At 38.2% G+C, this 23,334-nt stretch overlaps 1 protein-coding gene across 2 annotated transcripts; it reads left to right on the top strand.

The window, feature by feature from the left end:
* Positions 1-999: 999 nt before the first annotated feature.
* Positions 1,000-23,334, top strand: PUM3 (pumilio RNA binding family member 3; the record flags this gene model as incomplete). 2 transcript variants are annotated; one of them, XM_080638440.1, is made up of 17 exons in its annotated part: positions 1,000-1,111; positions 2,898-3,080; positions 4,898-5,033; positions 5,762-5,837; positions 6,418-6,511; positions 6,720-6,786; positions 7,378-7,552; positions 8,833-8,936; positions 9,406-9,484; positions 9,870-9,968; positions 11,419-11,472; positions 13,086-13,166; positions 15,865-16,007; positions 16,771-16,993; positions 18,096-18,183; positions 19,851-19,941; positions 23,205-23,334. In XM_080638440.1, 17 exons carry the CDS (start codon positions 1,015-1,017, stop codon positions 23,332-23,334), a joined length of 1,920 nt encoding a protein of 639 aa, XP_080494566.1. The 2 variants fall into 2 exon arrangements, with proteins under 2 accessions (XP_080494566.1, XP_080494565.1); XM_080638439.1 differs by having other exon boundaries at positions 1,015-1,111; positions 2,904-3,080.

Below are 23,334 nucleotides of genomic sequence, written 5' to 3'. Positions count from 1 at the left end.
AAAAAGCTTTATTCCACCATGCAACTTCTATCCACATCACATTCTTACTGTAATACATGACGGCTAGTCTTAAGAGAAGTATTGACCATGCTCGAATTTCCTGTCACCGTCACTGTCATCACACAAGAGTAATAATTACATTTATGTATACGGCTCCCCTTTCCGTTAGGAAGAAACAGCTTTAGTGAACACCCGAATATGAGAAAAACGCTTGGCAGACGTTTCACGCGGCTAAATCACACCTGCATCGTTTCCAGTAACAGCTTCACTCAGTGGTCTCCAGGATTTTATCTGTGCTAGGAACGGAGCAAATTGCGCTCGGGAAAATGGCGGCAGGCCCGCTGGCCCAGCTAGCTGGGGAGCACGCGGAGGGGAACAGAAACGGGAACTGGAACGAGACCTTTCCTTTTAGAGGCCCACCCGTCCCAGGTCTCTGGGCTGAGTGCACTCAACGGGAAGCGACTTTTCCTTATCGCGGGCCGCCAGTAGCGCCAGCTCCCGCCTCCGCGCGGTGCTTGACGGCATGCTGCATCAGCACTGTCGCACGGCAGCTGCCAATGGGGAGCCGCGCTCGCCGGAGGGTGCCGCAAAGCGCGGGCGCGGCGGCACGTGTGAGGTGAGCGGAAAGGCCGGCGGTGCGTGGCGTGGAACGGAGCGGGTGGCGGGGCTGTCCGTCGGAGCGTCCCCTGCGGGTGCGGGCCAGCGGCGTCCTCTGGCGCTGTCACCGCTCTGTCCTGGCGTGGTCTGGCCTTGGGGTCCCTGGGGAGCGGAGCCGGCCAGGCCCGTGCTCCGTGGCCTTGCCTAGTTGAGCCTCCGTGGGGGCGCGCCTGCGGGCGACCTGTTTTGGTCCCTCACCGTCCACCTAGGGACGGTCAGCGGCTGTTGAGAAGAACTCCACCAAGTGTGTTAACCGCTGTTCCAGGAAGTGCGAGCTGTCTTTTCCTCACGCTATTGGCAAAGGAGCCACGGTGGTCCAGTAATGCTGTCTCTTGCGTCTTTTGCAGTGCTGCCACAATGGAAACCAAGGGTAAAAGGAAATTCGCGGGGAAGAGTGGAAAAGTGCCTTACGGAAAAGCACCACATGGAAAGAGGAAGTTTAAAAAAGATAGTGGTAAGAAGACAAAGTTTCCTAACAGGAGTCCCTTCTGAGTCGTTGATGTTGTGCGCAGGCATACTTGAACTTACTTTTTGATCTTGGTAATCTTCTGAAGTGAGGAACTTTGTAGTTGAGGTTGGAAAAGTGGATGTTGTCTACCTGGGCTTCAGTAGAGCTTTTGACAGTGTCTGCCATAAAGGCCTTGCAGAGGGGCGGACAGATTATGGGCTGAATGAGCACATGGTGTGGTAGATTGAAAACTGGTAGAATGGCTGGGCCAAGAAATTGGTTGTAAGTGGCACAGAATCTAGTTGAAGGCCAATAACTAGCAGTGTACCCGAGGAGTCAGTACTAGGCCTAGTTCTGTTCAACCACTTCACTGATGATCTGGATTATGAGGCAGAGTATACCATTACAAGTTTACTGATGACAGAGAGCTGGGGGGAGTGGCAAGTGCACCAGGAGTCATGCTGCTCTTCAGAGAGGCCTCAGCAGAGGGGGAGAAATGGGCTGACATAAGCCTTGTGAAGTTCGTCAAGGAGTGAAGGGCGAAGTCCTGCACCTGAGGCAGGAGCAACTTGTTGGGGGAAAGCAGCTTTGCAGAAAAGGCCCTGGGGCTCCTGGGGATCACAAAGTTGGACTTGAGCCAGCAATGTGTCCTTGTGTCAAAGGTGGCAAATTGGATCCTGGGCTACATTAGGAGGAGTGTTGCCGAAAGGTCAAGGGAAGTGATCCTTGCTCTCTCCTCAGCACTGGTGAGGCCACACCTGGAGTGCTGTTTCCAGTTTTGGGGTACTCAGTACAAGAGAGACATGGGCATACTGGAAAGAGCCCACTGAAGGGCCACGTACATGATGTGAGGAGAGGCTGATGTTAGGACAGTTGAGACTGCAGAACAGAAGGCTGATAGGGATCTTGTCCCTGTATGCAAATACCTGAATGGGGCGTGCAAAGACAGCCAGGACCAGAGGCAGTGGGCACAAATTGAAGTACAAGAGGTTCCTGCTGAATATCAGGAAAGACGTTTTTACTATGAGGGTGACTGAGCACTGCCCAGAGTGGAGTCTTCCACCTTGGATATAGTCAAAAGCTGCTGGCCAGCCCTGGTGGTCCTGTGTGAGCAGGAGGGTTGGATTAGATGACCTCCAAAAGTCCCTTCCAACCTCAGTCATCTGTGATTCTGTCTTGCATTCAAAACTATACTGACTGTATGATCAAATAACCTGGAAAAAGTGAGGCTAAAATGCTTTAAATAAACTGCACTGGAAGTGCTTCAGCTCTATTTGATTCACCTAAAATACTCACTTAATTAGAATTTTAAAGTTGATAACTTTTTGATTCTAGAGTTTGCTCTCCTACAGTTAAGTAAAAGTTTGACAGTTGAAGCTAAGGTGTGTGAAGTGCTGTGGGTTAGAGCTGAGAGTATACCTTTCTGTGGTTTTTTTCTTCTTCTTTAGGTGATGTCAAAACAGCTCTCACCATAAACTGTGGAGAGATGATTTGGGGATTGATGACCTTGGTGTCAGGGGTGATAAAGTTCTTAATTTAGAATAATCCTTTTGTGTCTGGGCAGTTATACTGCTGCCCAGAAAATAATGCCCAGGCAGAACTTCCTTAGGGGAAAGTGGAATACCCAAAGACTGCCATGAAAACATCAGTTTTGAGAAGCATGTAAGAATTATTGTTACATGTATAATTGTTACTACAAAGAAGTTAAATTCTTGTTACAGTGGTAATTTGTTATTTTGAAGCAACATTAGTTTTATGATAGCATTTTAATTTCTTTTTTGTTGGGTAATAGATTCAGGTCCACCAAAAAAACTCCTCAAGAAAGGAGATGAGGAGGGAAAGCCTAAGTCTATTTCTAAGAAATTTGTGAAAGGACAGTTAAGACCTGGAAGAACTACTGTCAAACAGTTCAAGAATAAACAGCAATCAGAAAAGTTTGCAAAGAAGAGGAAGCTCCAGGATGGAGAAGAGGGAGGTGAGCAGATTTTTAAGCCTGGATATCAATGGCAACTAGGTTTTGGGAAGCATGTTCATTTAGGTGTTCCTGTCTTCCTCTTTCCCCTTGCCTTGTTATCACCTTTCCAAATTGGCTGAATGAATGCAAGTTTACTTCATGTTTAATCTTTGCTGTGGAAAATGTTCTTCACCTGACTAAGCTTGATTAATGAGAATGAACAGTTACAAATTTTCTTTGAAGTCAAAAGTAAAGATGCAGTAGCAAATTTAAATAATCAGTATGCCATCATGAAGCTATGAGTATTTTAATGGCAGTATTAAGTGGCTAGCTTGAAACTGACTGCTTTCCCGTAAATTTGGAAAATACAGGGCATTTCATAGACCGGTTTAGAAATCTAATCCTCTGTTCTAAAAGTACTGACTATAAAATTGGGAATGCAAAAGTTCATGAGTCAGAATTGGCTATTTTTTGTTTTCTGTTTATATTACATTATTTTTTTCTTGAGGTGCAAACTAGTCAGTTCTTTTTTTTTTTGTTTGTTTTACAAAGACATCCTTAGTGTTGTGACTGCTTTTTGTGTTTTACTGCTTATTTTTGTGTTTATACAGAGAAGCTAAATAAATGAATATCTGGTTTTACCATTTTTTAAATGGATTTCTTTTTTAACTTTGTTTCTGGTGCATGAGAACTTCATGTTGTTCCTTACTTTGTTGTGAAGGTCTACTAGGACAATGAAACAGAAGTGTCATCTTATGTGAAGTTCTGCAGAAAACTATTAGTTGTTTGAAAGTCAGCAGAAGGTATTATTTTGCTGTTGTATTCTTCAGAATGGCTTCACATGGAGTATGCACTAGATGCCTGGAAACTTAATAGGAACAGAATGATCATATTAAGCTGCTTTAAAAAAAACAAAAAAACCAAAAAAAAAACCCAACCACAAACAAACCTTTAAATGTTGTTTGTAAGAATAACTGAAAGGTGCTCGATATTGCACAGTGGCTCTGCTCTCAAAGTGTTACTGGTTTTGTTTGTTGCTATTATTTTAGGAGAGTAACAGAAAAAGCATAACATACTTTGTAAAAAGAGAGAATGGGTTTTGGACGGGTAAAAAAGTTAAGTGCATGCTGCTAAATGCCAACAAGTGGTGCTTTAAGGTCTGAAAATTTTATGCTGGGTCTTTAATGTTGTGTGTAGAAGTAATAGTTTGCATGCTTGACTTGGTTCTGTGAAACCATGTCATATAAGATGATGTTTTTTGTCAAGGTATGAATAAAACTAAGATCAGATACTTGAAGATTTTCCATAACTCATTTGTGGCACTTTACAGTACGTTATGTTAACAGAGTTTGTTGAGTGGCAGCATATAGCTGTTGTACAGTAAACCCCATGCTTAAGGAATCTGACTGAAAGAAAAGATTAACCATGTTAAAAGACTTCAATTTTTTTCCTCTCTGAGATTTCAGATATTATCTTTGAGTTAGGGCTCTTGTTTTGAGAGAGATTAAAGGTATGTGTGAGTACAGGATGAACTAAAAAGCGAGGTGCATCTTAAAGTCAATTTTCAAGCTGTTAAGAGGTTTGCGATGTGTTTTGGACAAAGCTTTGAGAAAAATTCTTGTTTGACTTGTTCTTTCAGTAGTATAGAATTGGAAATTACTAGCTTAGCATATATATTAAATTTTTACACTTTCACATTAGTTAGCTTGGTAACTTAGGATGAAGCTCCTGAACTGTTAACAGTTCAAGTCACTGAGCTGCCATAGTTTATACTGGTAAAGGATTCCATTCCTCCTCTTTTACTGACTATAAAAAAAATTATTTATTTTTGTCTTCAGGGTTGGATACTAAGAAGCCAAAGTGGAATGACTTCAAAAAGAAAAGGAAGGAATTAAAGCAAACCAGACAACTTAATGATAAAAGTAACTATGACATAATTATGAAATCAAAGCAAATATGGGAAAGTGTGAGAAGGTAATACTGATTCTTTTTTGCTTCGGTTCGCTTTTAGTCATGAGTTGCAGCAAGACTCTGTATCTCCTCTTGTAATTATATGAAAATGTATTTCCACAGTGAAATTCCATGGGTGAGTGATAAAATTACATGCAATAATGTAGATGGTTTAAGCAGAGTGTGGTGACCGATGGTGCTAGAAATGTGTGGGTTAAGCTCACATATTAGATTAAAATTTATGAGTACGTGCTTAAGGAGTTGTATTATATTTTGAATCCTGAGGCACAGAGCATGTATTGATCCAGCCTGTTCTTGCAGTGGGACCATTGCATGAGAGTTTTGGTTGGTTTTTTTTTCTGAGGTTTTTATGCTGTCTTTGGGCAGGTGTAATTCTAGAACTGGAACCTCACCTCAGAATGAGGAGATAATTTTACTTGCTCTAAGTGTGTGCTTTGAAGTTTTGGCTGTGAGATGCTTATGGATCTTTGGATCTGTGAGCAATTCTGGGTGCAGGTTTGACTTTATGTTCTTTTTAATAATATTGTTACTCAGAAAAGAATAATCGTAAAGTGTGGAAATCTGGTTTGGTTTCTAGGAACTGAAAGTGCTCAATTACATCTGTCTACAGGTTTAATGAATGATCATGTAAATTTGGTTTAGCAGGAGCTAGCTTTATTTTGTACTGTCTTGATTCTTAAATTATTGATGTAAGTGGATCATACTACAGAAAAGTTTTGCTTTGCTTGTAGGAAGAAATGTGATAAGGAGAAGCGAGAAAAGCTCATGAATGAACTACAGAAGCTTCTTCATGGAAAAATTAAAAGTGTAAGAAAAAACTAATGCCGTAGTGCACAAATTCATAAAAGCTTCTTTAAAGAATGGTGAAATACTAAATGAACTTTTAATAATACAGTACTAGCCTGTTCTTCCAAAAGTTACAGGGATTTTTTTTTTAAACTTTGAGTAAAAAAAGGGGAAAAATAGTCTTTCCACTTAATTCTTTAAATACATAAATTTGCAGTGAAATACATGTTTGATTTTTATAGTGATTCATGGTATTCTGTAATGAAGTGGAATTGCGTTGTCATAGTCACTCTGGAATTACAAATAGCATGAGGAAAAACAAGATACCATGTCATGGTACTCTTTCAGTATTAAAACCTGGATGCATGTCCTTAATTGCCAGCAGTTGGAAGTATTGTCTATATTTTGTTTGATAGAGTACTTACAAAGTAGGAACAAAACCTGTAAACTTGATTAATTATAAACAGTCAACTACTTTTTTAATTGGTGTCACATGCTACATGTGGCATAAAACTATACGAGACAGCAAGTGTGTTAAAATAAATTTGTTGCATAATGCCATTTTAATGGCCTAGGATAATGAAGTATCTCTGTCCTGTAGCTGGCGTTTGCACATGATTCAACTCGAGTGATCCAGTGCTTTATTCAGTATGGTAATGAGAAGCAAAGGCAAGAGACATTTGAAGAACTGAAAGGTATTTTCTTCCCATTTACAGTTTACCTGTATGCTTGTTAGGATGCATTTAAAAAAGCCATATTATTTCCTCTTGAATATCTTTAACTTTCTGCTGAACTGATGCATTGTATAGTGAGTTTTTAAAACTTTATTTAAATTATTGCATCTTGTTCTGTAGAGTTAATGTAGTGCAAAATCAAATGAGCTATTTTTCCCCCTTCTTCTAGATAGCTTAGTAGAGTTGAGCAAGTCAAAATATTCCAGAAATATTGTGAAGAAGTTCCTTATGTATGGGTGAGTATGAAGTGAATTTGCCTAGCTGTGTTGCATTGTTTCATTTCCAGTGATTGCAGATTGGTTGGATTCAGTTCAGTGCTGCTCTTAATCTATATAATCTCGGAAACAAAAAAATACGTTTCTGGAAGCATCTTTGTAATGGTGATGAGGCAGAAGAGTGTCAGGTATAGCTAACAGTAGTTTTCCTTTCGTAAGAAAGTAAAGCTAAAGCTGTCTATATTGAGGAAAACATATGCCAAAAGAGGTTCAAATATATGCACAAAATTAATCATTCTCTCATACAAAAAAAAAGGCTTTTAAGAATTTTGTCTGCTTAGCATTTCAGGAAAGCATCCTTCATTCTGTAGGATTTATCCACTGGTTTCTTTTTCCCTTAAAATGCCTTATGATTTCTATGGCAAGAAAGCCAGAGATTCATGGCTTTCTTGCCATATTTTCATAAATGCCAAAAAGCTCATCCAGAAACATGTATTTCCTGGTTTCTCTTCCAATTGATACCACCTAAACGTGCTTCCAAAAATGAAACTTGATAGGTTAGCTTATCCCTAAAGTTTTAACTCTTGGTATCTATTTTGCCTTGTGAAACAGGACAAAACCACAAGTTGCAGAAATAATAAAAAGTTTTAAAGGCCATGTGAAAAAAATGCTCCGTCATGCTGAAGCGTCTGCTATAGTGGAATATGCATATAACGACAAAGCCATTCTGGAGCAGAGGAATATGCTGACAGAAGAACTATATGGGAACACTTTCCAGGTTTACAAGGTGATGTTTAAATACTTTCTAGTCTAAGGTGTTCTAGCATCTAAGGTACTGTGTACTATTTCTTTTAATTAAATTTCTCTTTCAGCTGTTCAAATATGGTGTAGTTTAGCATGTTTAAATGTTATGATTGCTTGCATGTTTCTAGTCTAGATTAAATTGTTGTATTTTTCAGTTTGAACTATGTAAGCTATTTTTTGTTAGAGACACAAATAGTTTCATTCGCTACCAAGTACAAAACTGTTTTACACCATTATTAACTACACTAGAGAGACTTTTGCACTCTGATGTACAACACAGCAGACTTTTACCCAAAATTTATGTTAAAAATGTATAAGAAATTACCAGCTCATTTCTGAATTATATTCCTGTTGTTTTCCTTACTGGTATTATAAATTTAGCAACACTAATAGAAAGGTATGTTTGCTCTGATTGTTGGCTGTAATTTGTACTTTGAGTAGAACAGCCTCAGAAATCAAGTGCAGTGTTATCTTCCATCATTCTAGCATTCTTGGCATGAGATTTTCAAGTAGTTTTAGATTATGGTGCAAATGTGAGGCTCAGCAGTATGTGGGTTTGTAGGAAATTACAGTGTAACCCTTAAAGAGACCTGGAATTTCTTGGAGTTTTGAAATGGGTGGTTTAATTTTCATCCTCCTGCCTCCAACTTTCTACGTTTTCCACGCCTGGCAGGGATGGTTATGAATACGTTTCTTCTAATTTTCTATCTACTCAGCCTGTTCTACTAACAACAGATTGTTTTACAAAGACTTACCAGTGTAATAGTTAAGTACCAGGAAGTACTTCTGGTTTTAAGGTGTATGTTGTAAATTCCTTCTCTCTGCTGTTCTTGAACTGGAATTTTCTGGGCCTTTGTTAACTTCGCAGTTAATTCACTTGTTCTCTGACATAGGCATACTGTTGTGCAGGATTTCTGCTTATCTTAGGAGTCCCTTAACAGAATGTTAATTTTGTGTATTTTACCTTGTATCTGACAGTCTCATGAAGAGCTGACTGTAATTGGCAACAACCAATTCAGACCATAGAAGTAGCTTTTGTTTGCTAGTAATGGATTTTCAGTTTGTAGAAACAAGTATATAGCTTCTGACATACTCAAAGTAGACTAGCTTTTTATTTTTGAAATTGTAAAAATTGTTAGCTTCGCAGAAAAATGTTTGTGATACTGTTCATGAATTTTGATTGAAGAGGAGCTAAAGATTTTAATTTTCTGCAAGCTCTGATACTCACTGGGAACAATTGCACTGGTTGTATTTTCATTTCAGACACCACTTGTCCCAACACTGGATAAAGTATTAGCAGCTCAGCCTGAAAAGAGAGAGGCCATCTTGGATGAAATGAAACAGGTTCTTACACCAATGGCACAAAAGTAAGGAAAAAAATTGATTTAAGGAGTGACAGTCTAGCATGAATCAGTTTGTTTCTGCCGTACAAAAAGACAGTGATAATGATACTCTTAAGTTGTAACATTGCTGTGTTGTTTAGTAAGTAACTGTAGTTTTGTCTAAAGTGTCATATCTTAATTTTGAACTCCACTTCTATAAACTAAAGTGTCCCTAGCCTCAGCCATTCAGCAGAAATCCTGCAGTGTGGTGTACTTCCGTAATGCAGTCATTATTAGATAAGCTTCTCTAGTGGTCCTTAGGAGAAAATATTTTGCTAGGTTTAGAGTCTTCCACTTACTGCAAATGCTAAACATCTTATCCAGATTGTCTGTGTGTTTTCTGCGCAATGCACTGCCAAACCTGTTTTTTAAATGCAAATGGAGTATTGTTATCTTATGTTAAAAGCATTACTTATAGGGGACTTTTTGCTTATTTTCCTCTTCCTAAATACAGAGAGGCTGTGATAAAACACTCACTGGTGCACAAAGTATTTTTGGACTTTTTCACTTACGCTCTTCCAAAACAAAGATCTGTAAGTATGTTTTGTTTGGTTTTTATGTTCTAGGTGTATGGTTGTCCTTGTCTGCTGTAGTTTCTGTCTTATTTCTGAGCACCCTTCCTCTAATTTTCTCTAATAGAAACTGGCAAGATTCAGTACATTTCTGATTTCACATGGTGAATATGATGAACTATGTAGTTTTCAAGGGAGAAAGCATATGTCATTTACAGTCTTTCAGAGTCCTTTTGAGACCATTTTTCTTAATTCAAGGCAGTGAGAATGGTTCTGTTGAGCCAGTGATGCTCTCTGTGTTGTTGCGAGCAGACAAAAAAAATCCTTTCATACCTTCACCCACATGTCTGGAGGCGTCTTAGGCCTTTTCTTTGACATTTTTGCTTTATCACCTTTTCCTCCACAGGAAATGATAGAAGCTATCAGAGAGGCTGTCATCTACTTAGCACACTCTCATGATGGAGCCCGAGTAGCGATGCACTGCTTATGGCATGGTACTCCCAAGGTATTGTTTGGTTTCTGTCTACCCAGTCCTCTTTATTTATTTAATAATAGAGTCCTCTTTTTATTTAATAATAAATAATAACTGTATAAATAATACATAATCTATATTATATAATTCAATATGTAGTATACAGTTTTAAGTAATAATTTAATGCTAGTATTTAATAATAAAGAATCCTCTTTTTAGTTAATAACAGTCTAGTCTGAGACTGTGAGTATGGTTGCCCAGATGGATTCTTCTGCCAGTGGACATTTTGATACAGTTAAGTATTTGAGAGCAAGGTTAAAAAGTGGTTCCGCTTGACTTACTGGCAAATAAAAGCAGTAGATTTTTCGTGAATCAAATGCTTTTGTTAGAAATCCTATAATAGAAGCATCTCTTTTTATTTTTAGGAGAGTTCATGAAGGTGATACATAAAGCTATTCCATTTTAAGATTATTGGCCATTCTTTCATTCCGTAGGTTTCTTAATGCTAGTGGAATTGGCAGTAGGAAGAGGACAGTAAGTTGTAGTGTGGAACAGTATTTGGCTATGGAATGCCAAGGCTTCAAAAATGTTACAGGAACTGTATTTAGCTTCTTCTGCTGATACAGTATCCTGAAATACTTTATGTGTACTGTATGCCGTCATCTCTTGGAAATACTGTAGTGCCTTCTTTAATATGAGGGTGGTGAGGCACTGGCACAGGTTGCCCAGAGAAGCTGTGGCTGCCCCATCCCTGGCAGTGTTCAAGGCCAGGTTGGGTGGGGCTTGGAGCATCCTGGTTTAGTGGAAGGTGTCCCTGGCTGTGGCAGGGGGTTGGAACCAGATGATCTTTAAGATCCCTGCCAACCCAGTCCATTTTGTCATTCTTATGAAAATAGTCTGCTTGTTAAAGAGTGCAGAAGAAAATAGGAAGTTGCTAGGCTCTAAGGGTAGTAATGGGTGTGGAAAAGACTGAGCAGTGATTGCAGAAGCCAAAAGTACAAGCACTGAGGAAACTTTCTGCCAAAAAATATATCTTGCTAGTAAACAGGTTTTGCAACAGGCTAGATAGAGTGCTTGCTACTTAAAAGTTTCGTGCCCTGTTTAGTAAATTTCTTTCCAAATGAAGAGTTGAAGTGCATTCTTGTGTAAGTAATGAACAAGATATAGATGAACCTGTGTGGTGGTTTGGAGGTGTCTCTCTTTCTAATTTTTTTTGATTTTTTACCTTCAGCTTAGAGTTTTTGCCGTGTCTTGTTTATGGGCTGGACTTGTAAACGCATACAGAGCCTCCCTAGGATTGAGTCTTTCACAAGTCAACTCTTCTAGGTGCTGACTAGTAGCACAAATGTGAGACTTTGGTAAATAGCTTTTGCTTTAGTAAGCAGATGGAAGGTTATGTTTTTGAAGGTGTAGATAACAATTTAGTTACTCAGAATCACTGGCATTGTAGGCTAATTCGAGTTTCTTGTTTCCTTTTGTATAGGATAGGAAAGTAATTGTGAAGACTATGAAGACATATATTGAAAAAATAGCAACGGTGAGCATTTATTTCATAGTGTTTGAAATACAAGTGATTTGGTAGAGGCTAATGTGATTGCACTTTGGTACTGGAAACAACTGAGGTTTTAATAAAACTAGGTTTAAAATACTGGTGATATATTAGTATAAAGTATAATGAACTTTATGGAATATTTAGAGACATACTGAGAAGCTTCATTGTGGGCAGTAAATACAGTCCTTCTTTGAAGTAGCTGAGTTAATTGTAAGTCCTATATTATATATCTTTTAGATATACATCTTTTTTTTTTTTTTTTTGAGCGCAACTTTACATTACATCTTCATATGGCTTCATATATCTTCATCAGTTAATTCGTCTTGGTTGGGAGTAAAATAGCATGTATACAGAAAAGGAACTGAAGTTAAGATGTGGTGGGTGGGTCCGAAGATACTTGAATGTGCCATTGCCTTTTGAATGTGCGTATTTCTTACAAGTTTTTTGTTTTGTTTTTTAAGAAGTCAGGAAGATTCAAAATGAATTAATGCTGAAATGGCATACAATGGAAGAAGTCTGTATTTATTTTTTTTCTGAGTAATATACATGTTTTGAGACTGCAGCACCAACAGAGTAACAGTTGCAACTGGATTTCATAGTTTCAGGCAAAATTACAACTGTGAAGAAAAGCTTTTTAAACTTTTCTGCCTGATTGTATTGTTCTGTTTACTGATAGTTGATGTAGCCTCAATCAGTGGTCTCCAAACTTCTGGTCATGCAGCCCTGACTATGCATCTCAAATGTATGTGTGTTTATGTATAAATAATGTACATGTACTGCTGTACTAGTATACATTATAAAACATACACAGAAATAGAAATTTTAAAAAGTTGATATAAAGATAGCCAGTGGTTATTTTTATACATTTATTAATTGTAGAAAAAAGTATTTTCTTCCTGCCTCATAATGGGTTATCTTGTGTAGCCCACATTGGAGGGCGCTGTTTTAAGTAATGTTTCTCTCCATAATTTTTCTACCAGAATAAGTTATTTCTATATTTTATTAAGTATATATTAGATAGAAATATAAGACAGTAGGCAAATAATGGCTAAAACAACTCTGGAGCACTGAAGGTCTGGCTTTGCTTAGACATCGAATCTCACTGACACATAAGTAAATTGGGTCATGCCCTTTTGCATATGCTAGAATTTACTGTCCAGCAATACAGTAGAGACTACGTGGCTTATTGTAGAAACATGATCTCCAAAAATACGGTATGTGATTTTTCTCACGTTTTAAGCAAATACCTCATAAATAAAATCTGTATGTAATTTTGGCGAGGCAAATCCTATGATTTCTAGTGGTAATTATACACAGGATTAGGTTAATAGCTTGGATGTGATAAAGCAGTATTATCTACTTCTAATGGCAGATCAGCTTAATCTACCTTTCTTTTAACAATATGCTTCTCTTAACAGGCCTTATTTTCAGTGACAGCCTAAGTGTTAGGCTTCCCTCATTCTATACAATGGACAGAATTTGCATGTGGTTCATGTTGTGTCATGTTTAAGGCAAATTCTCAGAACTGTTGATCTTAAGTCAATTAGTATGTTCATAGAACTTGACTGCATGTCATTTCTGATGCGCCATCTTTGCAGGGAGAGTTTTCTCATCTGGTCTTGCTGGCAGCATTTGATTGCATCGATGACACTAAACTTGTGAAACAGTTAATTATATCAGTAAGTAATCAAATTTTTCCTAAACAGTGTACAAATAGTGGTAGTGTTTCTCAGTATATAGGAAGATGAAAATAGGAATCCATCAGCTTTTTTCAAACCATTTAATTAATTTCCCCTTTTTCTGTTTAATTATATTTGTGTGTCATGTTTATATTTTTTCCTTTCATAGAAGACCTCAGCACTTTCATATGTTCTCTGTAGTTATTTATTTCAAATAGTTTTTAAACTAGATTCAGTGCTTGCTGAAAATTACCCATTTTGTACATGTTCATTCTGGCTAAGGGATGACTGGAATTTCTTTTGGTTGGATCCTGAAACCATTAACTCACATTAATTCTTAAAACTTGATATTTTTATTTAATATGTTGATAATTAAATGACATTAAGGATATAAGGATGCTGGGGAAGGACTCTTCATTAGGGACTGAACTGATAGGCCAAGGGATAATGGGTTAAAACATAAACAGGAGAAGTTTAGATTGGATATAAGGAAGAAGCCCTTTACTGTAAGGGTAGTGAGGTACTGGAATGGGTTGCCCAGGGAAGTTATGAATGCTCCATCCCTGGTGGTGTTCAAGGCCAGGTTGGACAGAGCCTTGGGTGGCATGGTTTAGTGTGAGGTGTCCCTGCCCATGGCAGGGGGGTTGGAACTAGATGATCTTAAGGTCCTTTCCAACCCTAACTATTCTATGATTGTACGATTAATGTTCCGGGTAGGATCCATACAATATTTTTATCTTCTTCCAAAATGGATGCAAACAGATACCTGAAACATGACAGCACTCTAGCTGTTCTGCTTTACGTACATGAAATTGCAGAATGACATTAAGGATAGTATGCTTTCTTTTGGAATGCCCCATTTCCTCACCTTCCTTCCAAAATTATTCAATAAGGTTTCACATAGTGTTTAGATTATGTTTGCATTCAAATTTTATCCCTTCTAAGATGTTTTAATCTGTGAAGTGTTACAAAGTTATGTTTTCACACTGATAAAAGAGACTTCATAATGCACAGTTAGTTTTCATGCAAACAGGATAATTAACATCAATGTATAGGTTGTAATGTCCTTATAGGAGTACTCATGCTGTAACTTTTAGGACTGACAGGTTGAGAGGCAGTGGCAGGGAGGTAAAGATGAGGCAAATACTCTGCATGTGGACTGGCAAGTTCATCACTAAACCATGTCACCAATGGCCTCATCTACACGTTTTCTGAACACTTCAGGCACGGTGATTCCACCACTTCCCTGGAAGCCTGTTACAATGCCTGATCATGCTTTCAGTGAAGAAATTTTTCCTGATATCCAATCTAAACCTTCCCTGGCACAGTTTGAGGTCCTTACCTCTTGTCCTGTCCTTGTTACTTAGGAAAAGAGACCAGCCACCTCTTCTCTCCATCCTCCTTTCAGGTAGTTGTAGAGAATGATATGGTCCCCCCTGAGCCTTATCCGACCTGAACAACTCCAGTTCTCTCAGCCGTTCCTCATAAGACTTGTGCTCCAGACCCTTCACCAGCTTCATTTACCTTCTCCGGACCTGCTCCAGCAACTCAGTATCTCTCTTGTAATGAGGGGTCCAGAACTGAACACATAATGAGGCTTGCTTTAAAAAATAAGTGAAATTCTTCCATTGGACAGCTTTGTATAAAGGGGAATTGGGCTTTTGTACCTAAGCTCAAAGATACATCCCTAAGTCTGCCTCTCTGGTGTAGAGAGATGAAAGCATCCCAGTGTGGAAATAAATGGCTTTTGTTTCTCAGGTCTGTTAGCTGTAATCACATCTGGATTTTGTTTCTAGAGTCCAGTCTGCAAGGTGACAAATTCTGGGCAAGTTCCAAGCAAATAGGCTCTGACAGATCAGTGCTGTCTTGGTATGAGATCATTGGGGCATTCCGGTACTATGTTACAAGCACTCTCCTTTTGGAGGGTTTGTAAGTTCAGATACTGTGTTTGGCTTTAGCTGAGCTTTCAAGTTGTCATTTAAGTCCTGAATCATCTGTGGTTTTCCGTCATCTGAGATCAAAGATAATGGAGTATTTACTCTTTGGTCATCCTACTGCATCCATCTGGACAGAAGAGTATAGGAAAATAAGGACGAGTGGCCTTCACACATGCAGAATTGGCCCATCTGGGTTTATTCAAGTCGGGAACAGGGAAAGGATGTTGGGGAAAATGTAAAAAATATCAGATAAGATCAGCTCTTCGGATAGAGAATGAAAACTAGTAGCAGAGGATGAGGTGAAAGCATCAAGTATTGAAGCAAACTCTATAGATGAACCCAACCCTGAAAATTATCTTAAAGAGCAGTTAGACTTCCAAAACATCTTATACCAATTACCTGTCTGTCCATACTTAAATTTTCCCCTCCCTCTGTTTCCCCTCCCTCTGTTTCCCCTCCCTCTGTTTCCCCTCCCTCTGTTTCCCCTCCCTCTGTTTCCCCCCTCTTTTCTCTCACTAATCGGTGACATTGATGCATCTGATGAACACATTTTAAACCTGATTTTTTTTTTTCCTCACTTCACGAAACTCTCATTCTGATGAGAGGTTTTTAATCTAATTTTGCAAGCAGATACAGATCTTACTCCTGTTATGTAGGTTTCGTTTCCTAAGCTTAGCATTTGAAAGGTCATCAGTAGTTACTGTTGGCTCAAAATTTACTAATTCGTTAATGTTTTGTTGCTTGCTTGTTCACTTTTACAGGAAATAAATGCTGCTTTACCCAATATAATAAACAACAAATACGGAAAGAAGGTCTTGTTGTACTTGCTAAGTCCTAGAGACCCTGCACATTTTGTTCCAGAAATTATCACACTTCTGCAACAGGGAGATGGAAATGCCTATAGGTATATAACAGTTAAGACTTTTTTACCTCGAGTCCAGAAGAGTTCATGCAACTTTCTGTCATGATCAATTTAATTTCAGCTTTTTTTTATAGTATAGCTAAGTAATGTAAATATATGTAAATAATACCCAAGATTACTTAGATGTGTTAATTTGTAGTCTGTATTTTTGCATTTTTTGTTTAAAATTCATATGTGATTATTGGTTATCAGCAATATATTGGTAGTCAGCAGTTTACTCTGTAAGAGGCAAAAACTGTGATGTGTTCTTTGTTTAAACTCATACATCAAACTTGGCATAGAAAATTTTTAATAAGCATTATTGGTGTTTTGGGTTGCTCAAAAGCATATCTCAAAATCTAGCAATAAAAATGGAAATTGTTAATTTTGAATTCAGTCTCTGGTATTGACATTGAAGCTTATCAGCTTTTAAAGGAGGAGCAATTTTATATGATTAGTGAGCTGTTTAAGTAAATCTCAGCTACTGAGATGTCAGAATGAATAGAAAACAATCAGGTTAAGTTATTGCTAACAAAAAACTCTGAGGTTTGCCAACAGTCAGCTTTAAACACTATACACTTTTTCGCTCCATGTGTTCTTAAAATGATTGTATGGAACATGTGTTTAACAGGGCGAAGAGTAATGTTTTATTTTGATTTTCTAATAATTTATATCTATCTCAAATAGCGTGTATGTCTGAGTTTCTTGTTGCTTGATGTGCATACAGAGCAAGTCTTCTACATTAATGTGCTGTCTCTTTCATCAGTAAGAAGAATACTGAACTCCGCCGTTGTGAACTCCTGGAAGCCATTTCCTCACCTCTGCTAGAATATTTGCAAGAACATACCCAAGAAGTAGTCATAGACAAAGCTGCCTTTGTCTTGGTTGCTGACATCTTAAGAACAGCTGCTGGTGACATCCAGCCTGCACTAGATGCAATTGCTAATTTAGCAGCAGAAGAGCTTGTTCCAGGTGGCTGTGATGGGCAGGTAAAGTAACAGAGGACAAGTTTCCTGAAATCTTGTGCAGCTTTTGCTCATTTTGTATCACTAACATGAAGTCTGCTCACTTTTTCCTCTATGTAACGTCAGTGTGCTGCCCTGGCAGCACTTGTACATGAGACATAATCTGTTTTCTGACGTTTTCCTTTCATAGTGGTATCATTACTGCATCTGGAGAGAGAAAGGCTTGAGCCAGCATTTCATATGATGTTAGAGCAAGGTAGTTCATGATCTTTAATCTTCAAAACTGCTTTAAACACTTCATAGGAAGGTAGCTGATAATCATGTTACACAGTCTGTCTTTTAATGTTAACCACTATGCAGTCAAGCAGTTAGTAAATTTTTGTAGTTCATTTGACTGTTTACGTTGAGAACGATATCAATGAAGAGCAATCAAAGGGTCTCTTAGCTTTCAGGTGTGCCTTTCTCCATGCAGGGAAAGATCTGTTTGGCTTTACAGCAATATCTGTCTTTAGAGTATGACCTTCTCTTCAAAGTGTGCCCCTGCCCCTTCTGTGTTTTGTTAAGCTCAGTCAGATAATGCATCTGTAGACTAGAAAACAAAAAATGCCGTGTACGCTATATTTAAGATAGATGCCCTCCAGATTTTTGTAGTTGTGCTGAATTTGCCCTGTTTTTCCCCTTCTATAAGATGTGCATTTTACAGAATTCTACATGAACTAGTCATGTTTTCTGTGATTTTCTGTGAACCATTAATTTTCAAGTCCATGAAAATGTGGAAAGTCTGGAAGTTCTTGCAGAGGCAGGTAAACCAATAGATACTGCTCAGTAAGCATGAGGGTCTTGGAGGGGTGGATGAAACGTTGGTTGATGTGTTTTATTACTGAAATTCAGATGTTCCAGGGAACATGGTAAAAAATAAACTGGTCTATTTAAATAAATATTCAGATACTTGCATCAAACTTGCCGTCATTTGCATAAGTGATGACGAAATGGATCAGAGTGTTGAGGTGTCTGAGGGCAAAGTGGACCAAGCCAGCAGGAATTTATGGATAGACATGTAAATATGTTTTGAAGTATTCCCGTTAAATAATTTAATTCTGTTTTGGTTTGCTTTTTCCCCTTAAAGCTTCACATTGCAGAGCATCCAGCAGGCCATCTAGTTTTGAAATGGTTAATAGAGCAAGATGAAAAAATGAGGGAGAGTGGAAAAGAAGGTATGTTGGAAATTCAGCTTCATTTAATCAAATTATTACTTCAGAGTAATCGGTTATCTGACCAAAAATAAGATTTCTGCAGTTATTTCTTTGAATATACTAATGTATGAAAAATTGTAACATGCTGTCAAAGATTGTTGCTTCTAGCTTTTACGCTGTTTTGAGTTGTTAACATGAACAGAATGCCAAGGCTATGTTTTCTTTTTCTGCAAAGCAAGGACTGGTCAGGTTTTGTTCTCAGGGACTTACTACGTATTTGGCACAGGGTTCATTTCTGTGCTTATTGCCTTGGTAGCTTTGCTAAATTACACAGCAATTTAAAGGATAGTAATAGAAAAAGTAAAGTCTTTCTAACAAGGAGACTTGTTTCATTAGTGCTTGTGAGCCAAACTGTAATCTTTGCTGCATTCATTAGTGCTGCTGGGTTAATGCTTTGTGTTACTATGATAATTCATGCACAAAAATAGGGCATCTTTGCTATTTTATATCCCAGAAGGCAGAGACTGGGCACAGATGTTCTCATCTTAATTTAGCTTTTAAACTTACTTTATTACATAACTGTAAAATCTTGTTGTGTGAATCACCATATCCTAATAGAGATTACTTTTTCTCATACAAAACCCTCAAAAAATGAAAGGAGGTGGACATAACATAGGTTAGAGTTTGTCAGTGTTCTGTGGGGTTTTTGGGTTGTTTACTGGTAAGTTTGCTCAGCAGCAAACTTAACAGTTGTAAGAGCAGTTTTCCTGAAGTTCAATCCTTCAAATTCAGCTGGGGACTTGAGGTGAACCTAGATTCTTTCCCATATGGCATTGGTGTGATGAATCTGCAACTTAGCCTTTCAAAGCTACTGAGGCAAAAGAGCCCTGTAGCATCAGTACAGCTGAAACAAACAAGGTTCCTTGTGGTTTTCGTGCATTAATAAAAGATTAGCTCTGAAGTTTTAAGTAACTTAATCTGTGAACATTTTGCGTCTTCAGTTGTAGTGTCAGATGCTTACAAATGTAGCATTTTCAGCAGAGGTGTGTGTGTATTACTGATTGTTTATAATTGTCTCTTGCTTTGGTGTCATTCTTTCCAAGTTCTTTAAGTCTTCCTTAAGATGTGAATAGACTTTGACACCCGGTTTGTTTTTTTTTTTTTTTTTAAAAAAAGTAGAGGGTAGATGTAGATTAGATATAAGGAGGACGTTCTTCACTCTGAGAGTGATGAGACACTGGAACAGGGTGTGCAGAGAAGCTGTGACTGCCCCATCCCTGACACTGTTGAAGGCCATGTTGGATGGGACTTCGAGTAACCTGGTCTAGTGGAAGGTGTACCTACGCGTAGCAGAGGGGTTGGAACTAAATGAGCTTTAAGGTCCCTGCCAGCCCCGCCCAGTCTGTGATTCTATGAAACAGCACATTTGCCTGCTTTACATTAGTAAACTGTCACACGGTGCTGCTGTTGTCTGTCTAATGTAAAGCAATACCTGGAAGTTGTCAAACATCTATAAATGTATTAATTGCATTGAATAGACATTTATTTTGAGACAGAGAAACTTTGTGAATGCTTGGTGGCTTAAAATTATTTGATTAAATCACAACTGCAGAGGTTTTATCAGGCTTCTATGTGTAAAGATACTGTCTAATTTTTTCTTCTCTCTACTCCTTTCCCACACTTTACAGTTTGCTTTGGAAGAACATTGCTCGAGCGTGTTGGTATTGAGAACATGAAGACCTGGGCTGAAGTAAATCGAGGTGCCATTATTCTTTGTTGGTATGTAAGGCACATGGCTATTTCTGATTAGGTTCCAGTGTTACTTTCCTGAACAGCTAAGAGAACATCAGTTGAAATTTCTATCAGCAAAGTACCATTTTTAACTCGGTATGTACTGTCTTTCATGCCACTGCTAAGTCTGCAATGGACCAGGGTAGGAAAATTCAAACCAGAGTTTCCATAGGTTCCTTGAACTCAGGCTTTTAGAGTACTAGGAAGTAGCTCAATGTTGGAAGATCTTAAAAGATTTGATTTAATCTTAAAGATTAAAAATCTAATATATTTTAAAAATTGTGCCTGTAAGTCTTGTTTTACAAGCACAAAATTCTCAAAAAAGCAGTCCACAAATAGCAGCATTAAAATAATGAACTGTGAAATAACTGTGACTGGCAGCAGCATGCAAGAATTCTTTTCTTTTTTGGTTTGGGGGATGGGAGTTTTTGGTAACTTACATGTGTGTGTCGATGTCTTAATTATGGAGCTAAGTATGTCTCATACTGAAGTAGAAAAGTGTTTGAAATAGACCATATGAAAGAACAGACCATGCAAAGGCTTGTGGTGAGCTAACTGGCTCACAACTTTGAAGCACAGAACTGTGAGACTGATGAAATAAAAAAGACCCCACAGGAATTGGACTAATATTAATATTTTGTTTTATCAAATGTGAACAGTTGTGTTAATCATTGCTGTTTTCATTTTGTAACTACTTGTCAGTGTCAGGTCATAGAAACCCAAGTTTTTGTGCTAACCCAAAGTGGTTTGTGTTGTGGAGCTGCTGGGTCAGCATTACTCTGCTGACTTCTCAGAAAGAGTTGCACTGAGCCAAAGTCAGCAAACAATTCAAACAGACAACATGATTTTGAAAAATAAAAACTTTGTTTTCCTTGTTTCTACCCCTCTTCTCCCTCACCGAAAGTTACTTTAGACTCCTTGCTGTTTATTTTCCATCTCTGCTCTTTATGACTTTAGTGTGAGGCTGTTTTGATGTTCATGCTCTTTTGCAAGGTGAATCAAAAGCTGTTTTCACTAATAGGACTTCTGTTAGTTAATACAAGTTTAGTTCTAACTTTGTTTAGTCATTATCACTCAGAACATTAGTGTGAAGAATTGGCAGTAGAAGAGTAGCTGCAATCCAGATACAAAACCAGTTTACACAACATCGTAATAGTCATATGGATTTGGCTGTTAAGATTGTTCAGCTGCTGAAATAATAACACTTCTTTGCCTCTTATAATAAGTCTTTAGAATTCAGTCGATGCTTCCAATGCTTTTAAGTTATCTGATCCTATGCACAGATGTTCAGTGGAGATTTGTAGTAAAGGCTTGTTCACTGACAATGTACTGTACCAATGCCTAGACATTTTTTCCCTAACTCAAAGCTGAGCAGATTCCTTTAGCATGTGATGTTCTTGGCTTATGTATTAAGCTGTTTTGATTGTCCAAATAAAGTTGCAAAGTAAGTTAGTGGAAATAACTGTGCAGCTTCACCATGACAACAATCTCTTAATAGGTATTGAAGACTCGTATAGAAAACAGGAAACTAGTAATTGTTTGTTAGCAAAAAACAGCACAAAAGCAGTGTATTTTTGTGGAAAAGTATGCGATGAATGTCAGTCTTTCCCTGTCTGCTATTACTCATGGTACTACAGGGTGGAACTTTGACAAGTGCTTTGTTGCCAAAGGCAAGCCTATCTTCCAGATTGGCAGTTAAACATTTTTCACCAATATTGAAACACACCTAATAGGAAAGAGACAAAAATATGGGGGAGTAGTGAGTGTTTGTTTGTTTGCTGTAATTTTGGTTTTAGTTTGTTTTGGGGTTTTAATTTTAATTAAATCTGAATCCTTTGTAAATTGAATTTCTCTTGATGACTCTTGCCATGACACACTTTCATTTGGGCAGCTGAGAACACACAAACAAAGCCAGCTGCTTTTGTTCCATTTCATGTGACACCTGGCTTATGTCACTAACACTAGCAATTAAAGTAATTTCTGTTTAACTGCATGCATTGAAGTTGAGACATTACCTAAATCATACTGAAGGGATAAGTTTAACTTAGTCTGGTATAGATAACTGCGATATTCTTGTACATAAAATAATTGTTGAGTTTAAAAAACACTCATTTAAAACCAAACAGATTTTGTCATGAGGCATGCAAGTTCCCTCTGACAGAGGTAATTTTCAGACATTGCCAGTTCTCCTTGAAGCTATGATTGATTTTTGTTTTGTTGTTGGCTTTCGGAAGCCATCTGTCACTTATGTGCGTATCTGAAACTCAGGATTACGTAGTCAGTCCATTTGAAGATTTTTGGCTTTCTAGTCATTTAAGTTTATTCACCTTTTAGAAGTGGCTCATTGTGTGTGCTTGATTTCTTAGTTACTTCATATCCTCTGGATGCTCTCCTTTCACTGTCGTACTTAGCAATTTGATTTTAATTTTATTAAAAACAAAAATATTCTGTGGCTTTCTTCTGACTTGTTGGTACAAGCGTGAAGAGGTTATGCGAGGGTTCTTTGCAGATGTTACAGTCCATCTTAGTGTAAATAAAGTGTTGTAAGTACTAGAATGTCATGGATGGTCTGTTTATGTTTCTGCATCTGACCTCTCCTCAGAATTTTTGAATTTCTGAATGATACATTGCATCAGGGTAAAAAATGGATAAAACATAGACTTACTGATTTCCACGTGTCATTTCTATAACCAGCATAGTTGTGGCCTGAGAGAAGAGGCTGTGGGACCTGGGGTGGTTTAGCTGAGAGAAGGAATGGCTTTGGGGGCACTCAGCAGCATCTCCAGCACCACAGAAGGGCATGGAGGAGAGCTGTGCTGTTCACAGCAGTGAGTATGTGGCTAGAGGGTGGGAGGCAGCAGCGCAAGTTGAAACACAGGAGGCTCAGGCTGCAGGTAAGAAGAAGCCTTTTTGCCATGAGGACAGCCCAGTGGTGAGGGAGGTTGGGCTGTCTCCTGCATGTCAGCCCTGGAGTAGGTGAAGCCCTGAGCACCTTGTCTGACCCAATGTTTAAGCCCACTTTGAGCAGGGATCTGCAGTTACTTCCAGTCTGATTTATTCTGTGTTCTGTTCTCACTTGGTGCTTCATGCTTTCTGGAAAGTTTAACATCTTTTTCTAGTAGGAGGTAATAACATCTGCCCTGAGTTATATTATTTGTAAGGAGGTACTGCTTTCTTACATGGACAGCTTCTTTCCCTTTGACATACGTGCTGACCTTTGACATCCTTGTTTATTTTCCTGTTTCTTGTAGCCTTCTCCGGAGCACCGATCAAAAAGTGGCAAATACAGTTAAAAAAGGACTGAAAAAACTTGTCCCAAAGTTGAAGCTAAATAAAAATGTAAAAGGAATAGAAGCATTACTGGAGAAATTGACTTCTTAG

The sequence above is a fragment of the Psittacula echo genome (assembly GCF_963264785.1).
Source record: "Psittacula echo genome assembly, chromosome: Z".
NCBI classification, from domain to species: domain Eukaryota; kingdom Metazoa; phylum Chordata; class Aves; order Psittaciformes; family Psittacidae; genus Psittacula; species Psittacula echo.
Note: the sequence above shows the minus strand (reverse complement) of the source record. Positions and strands in the feature narration are given on the sequence as shown.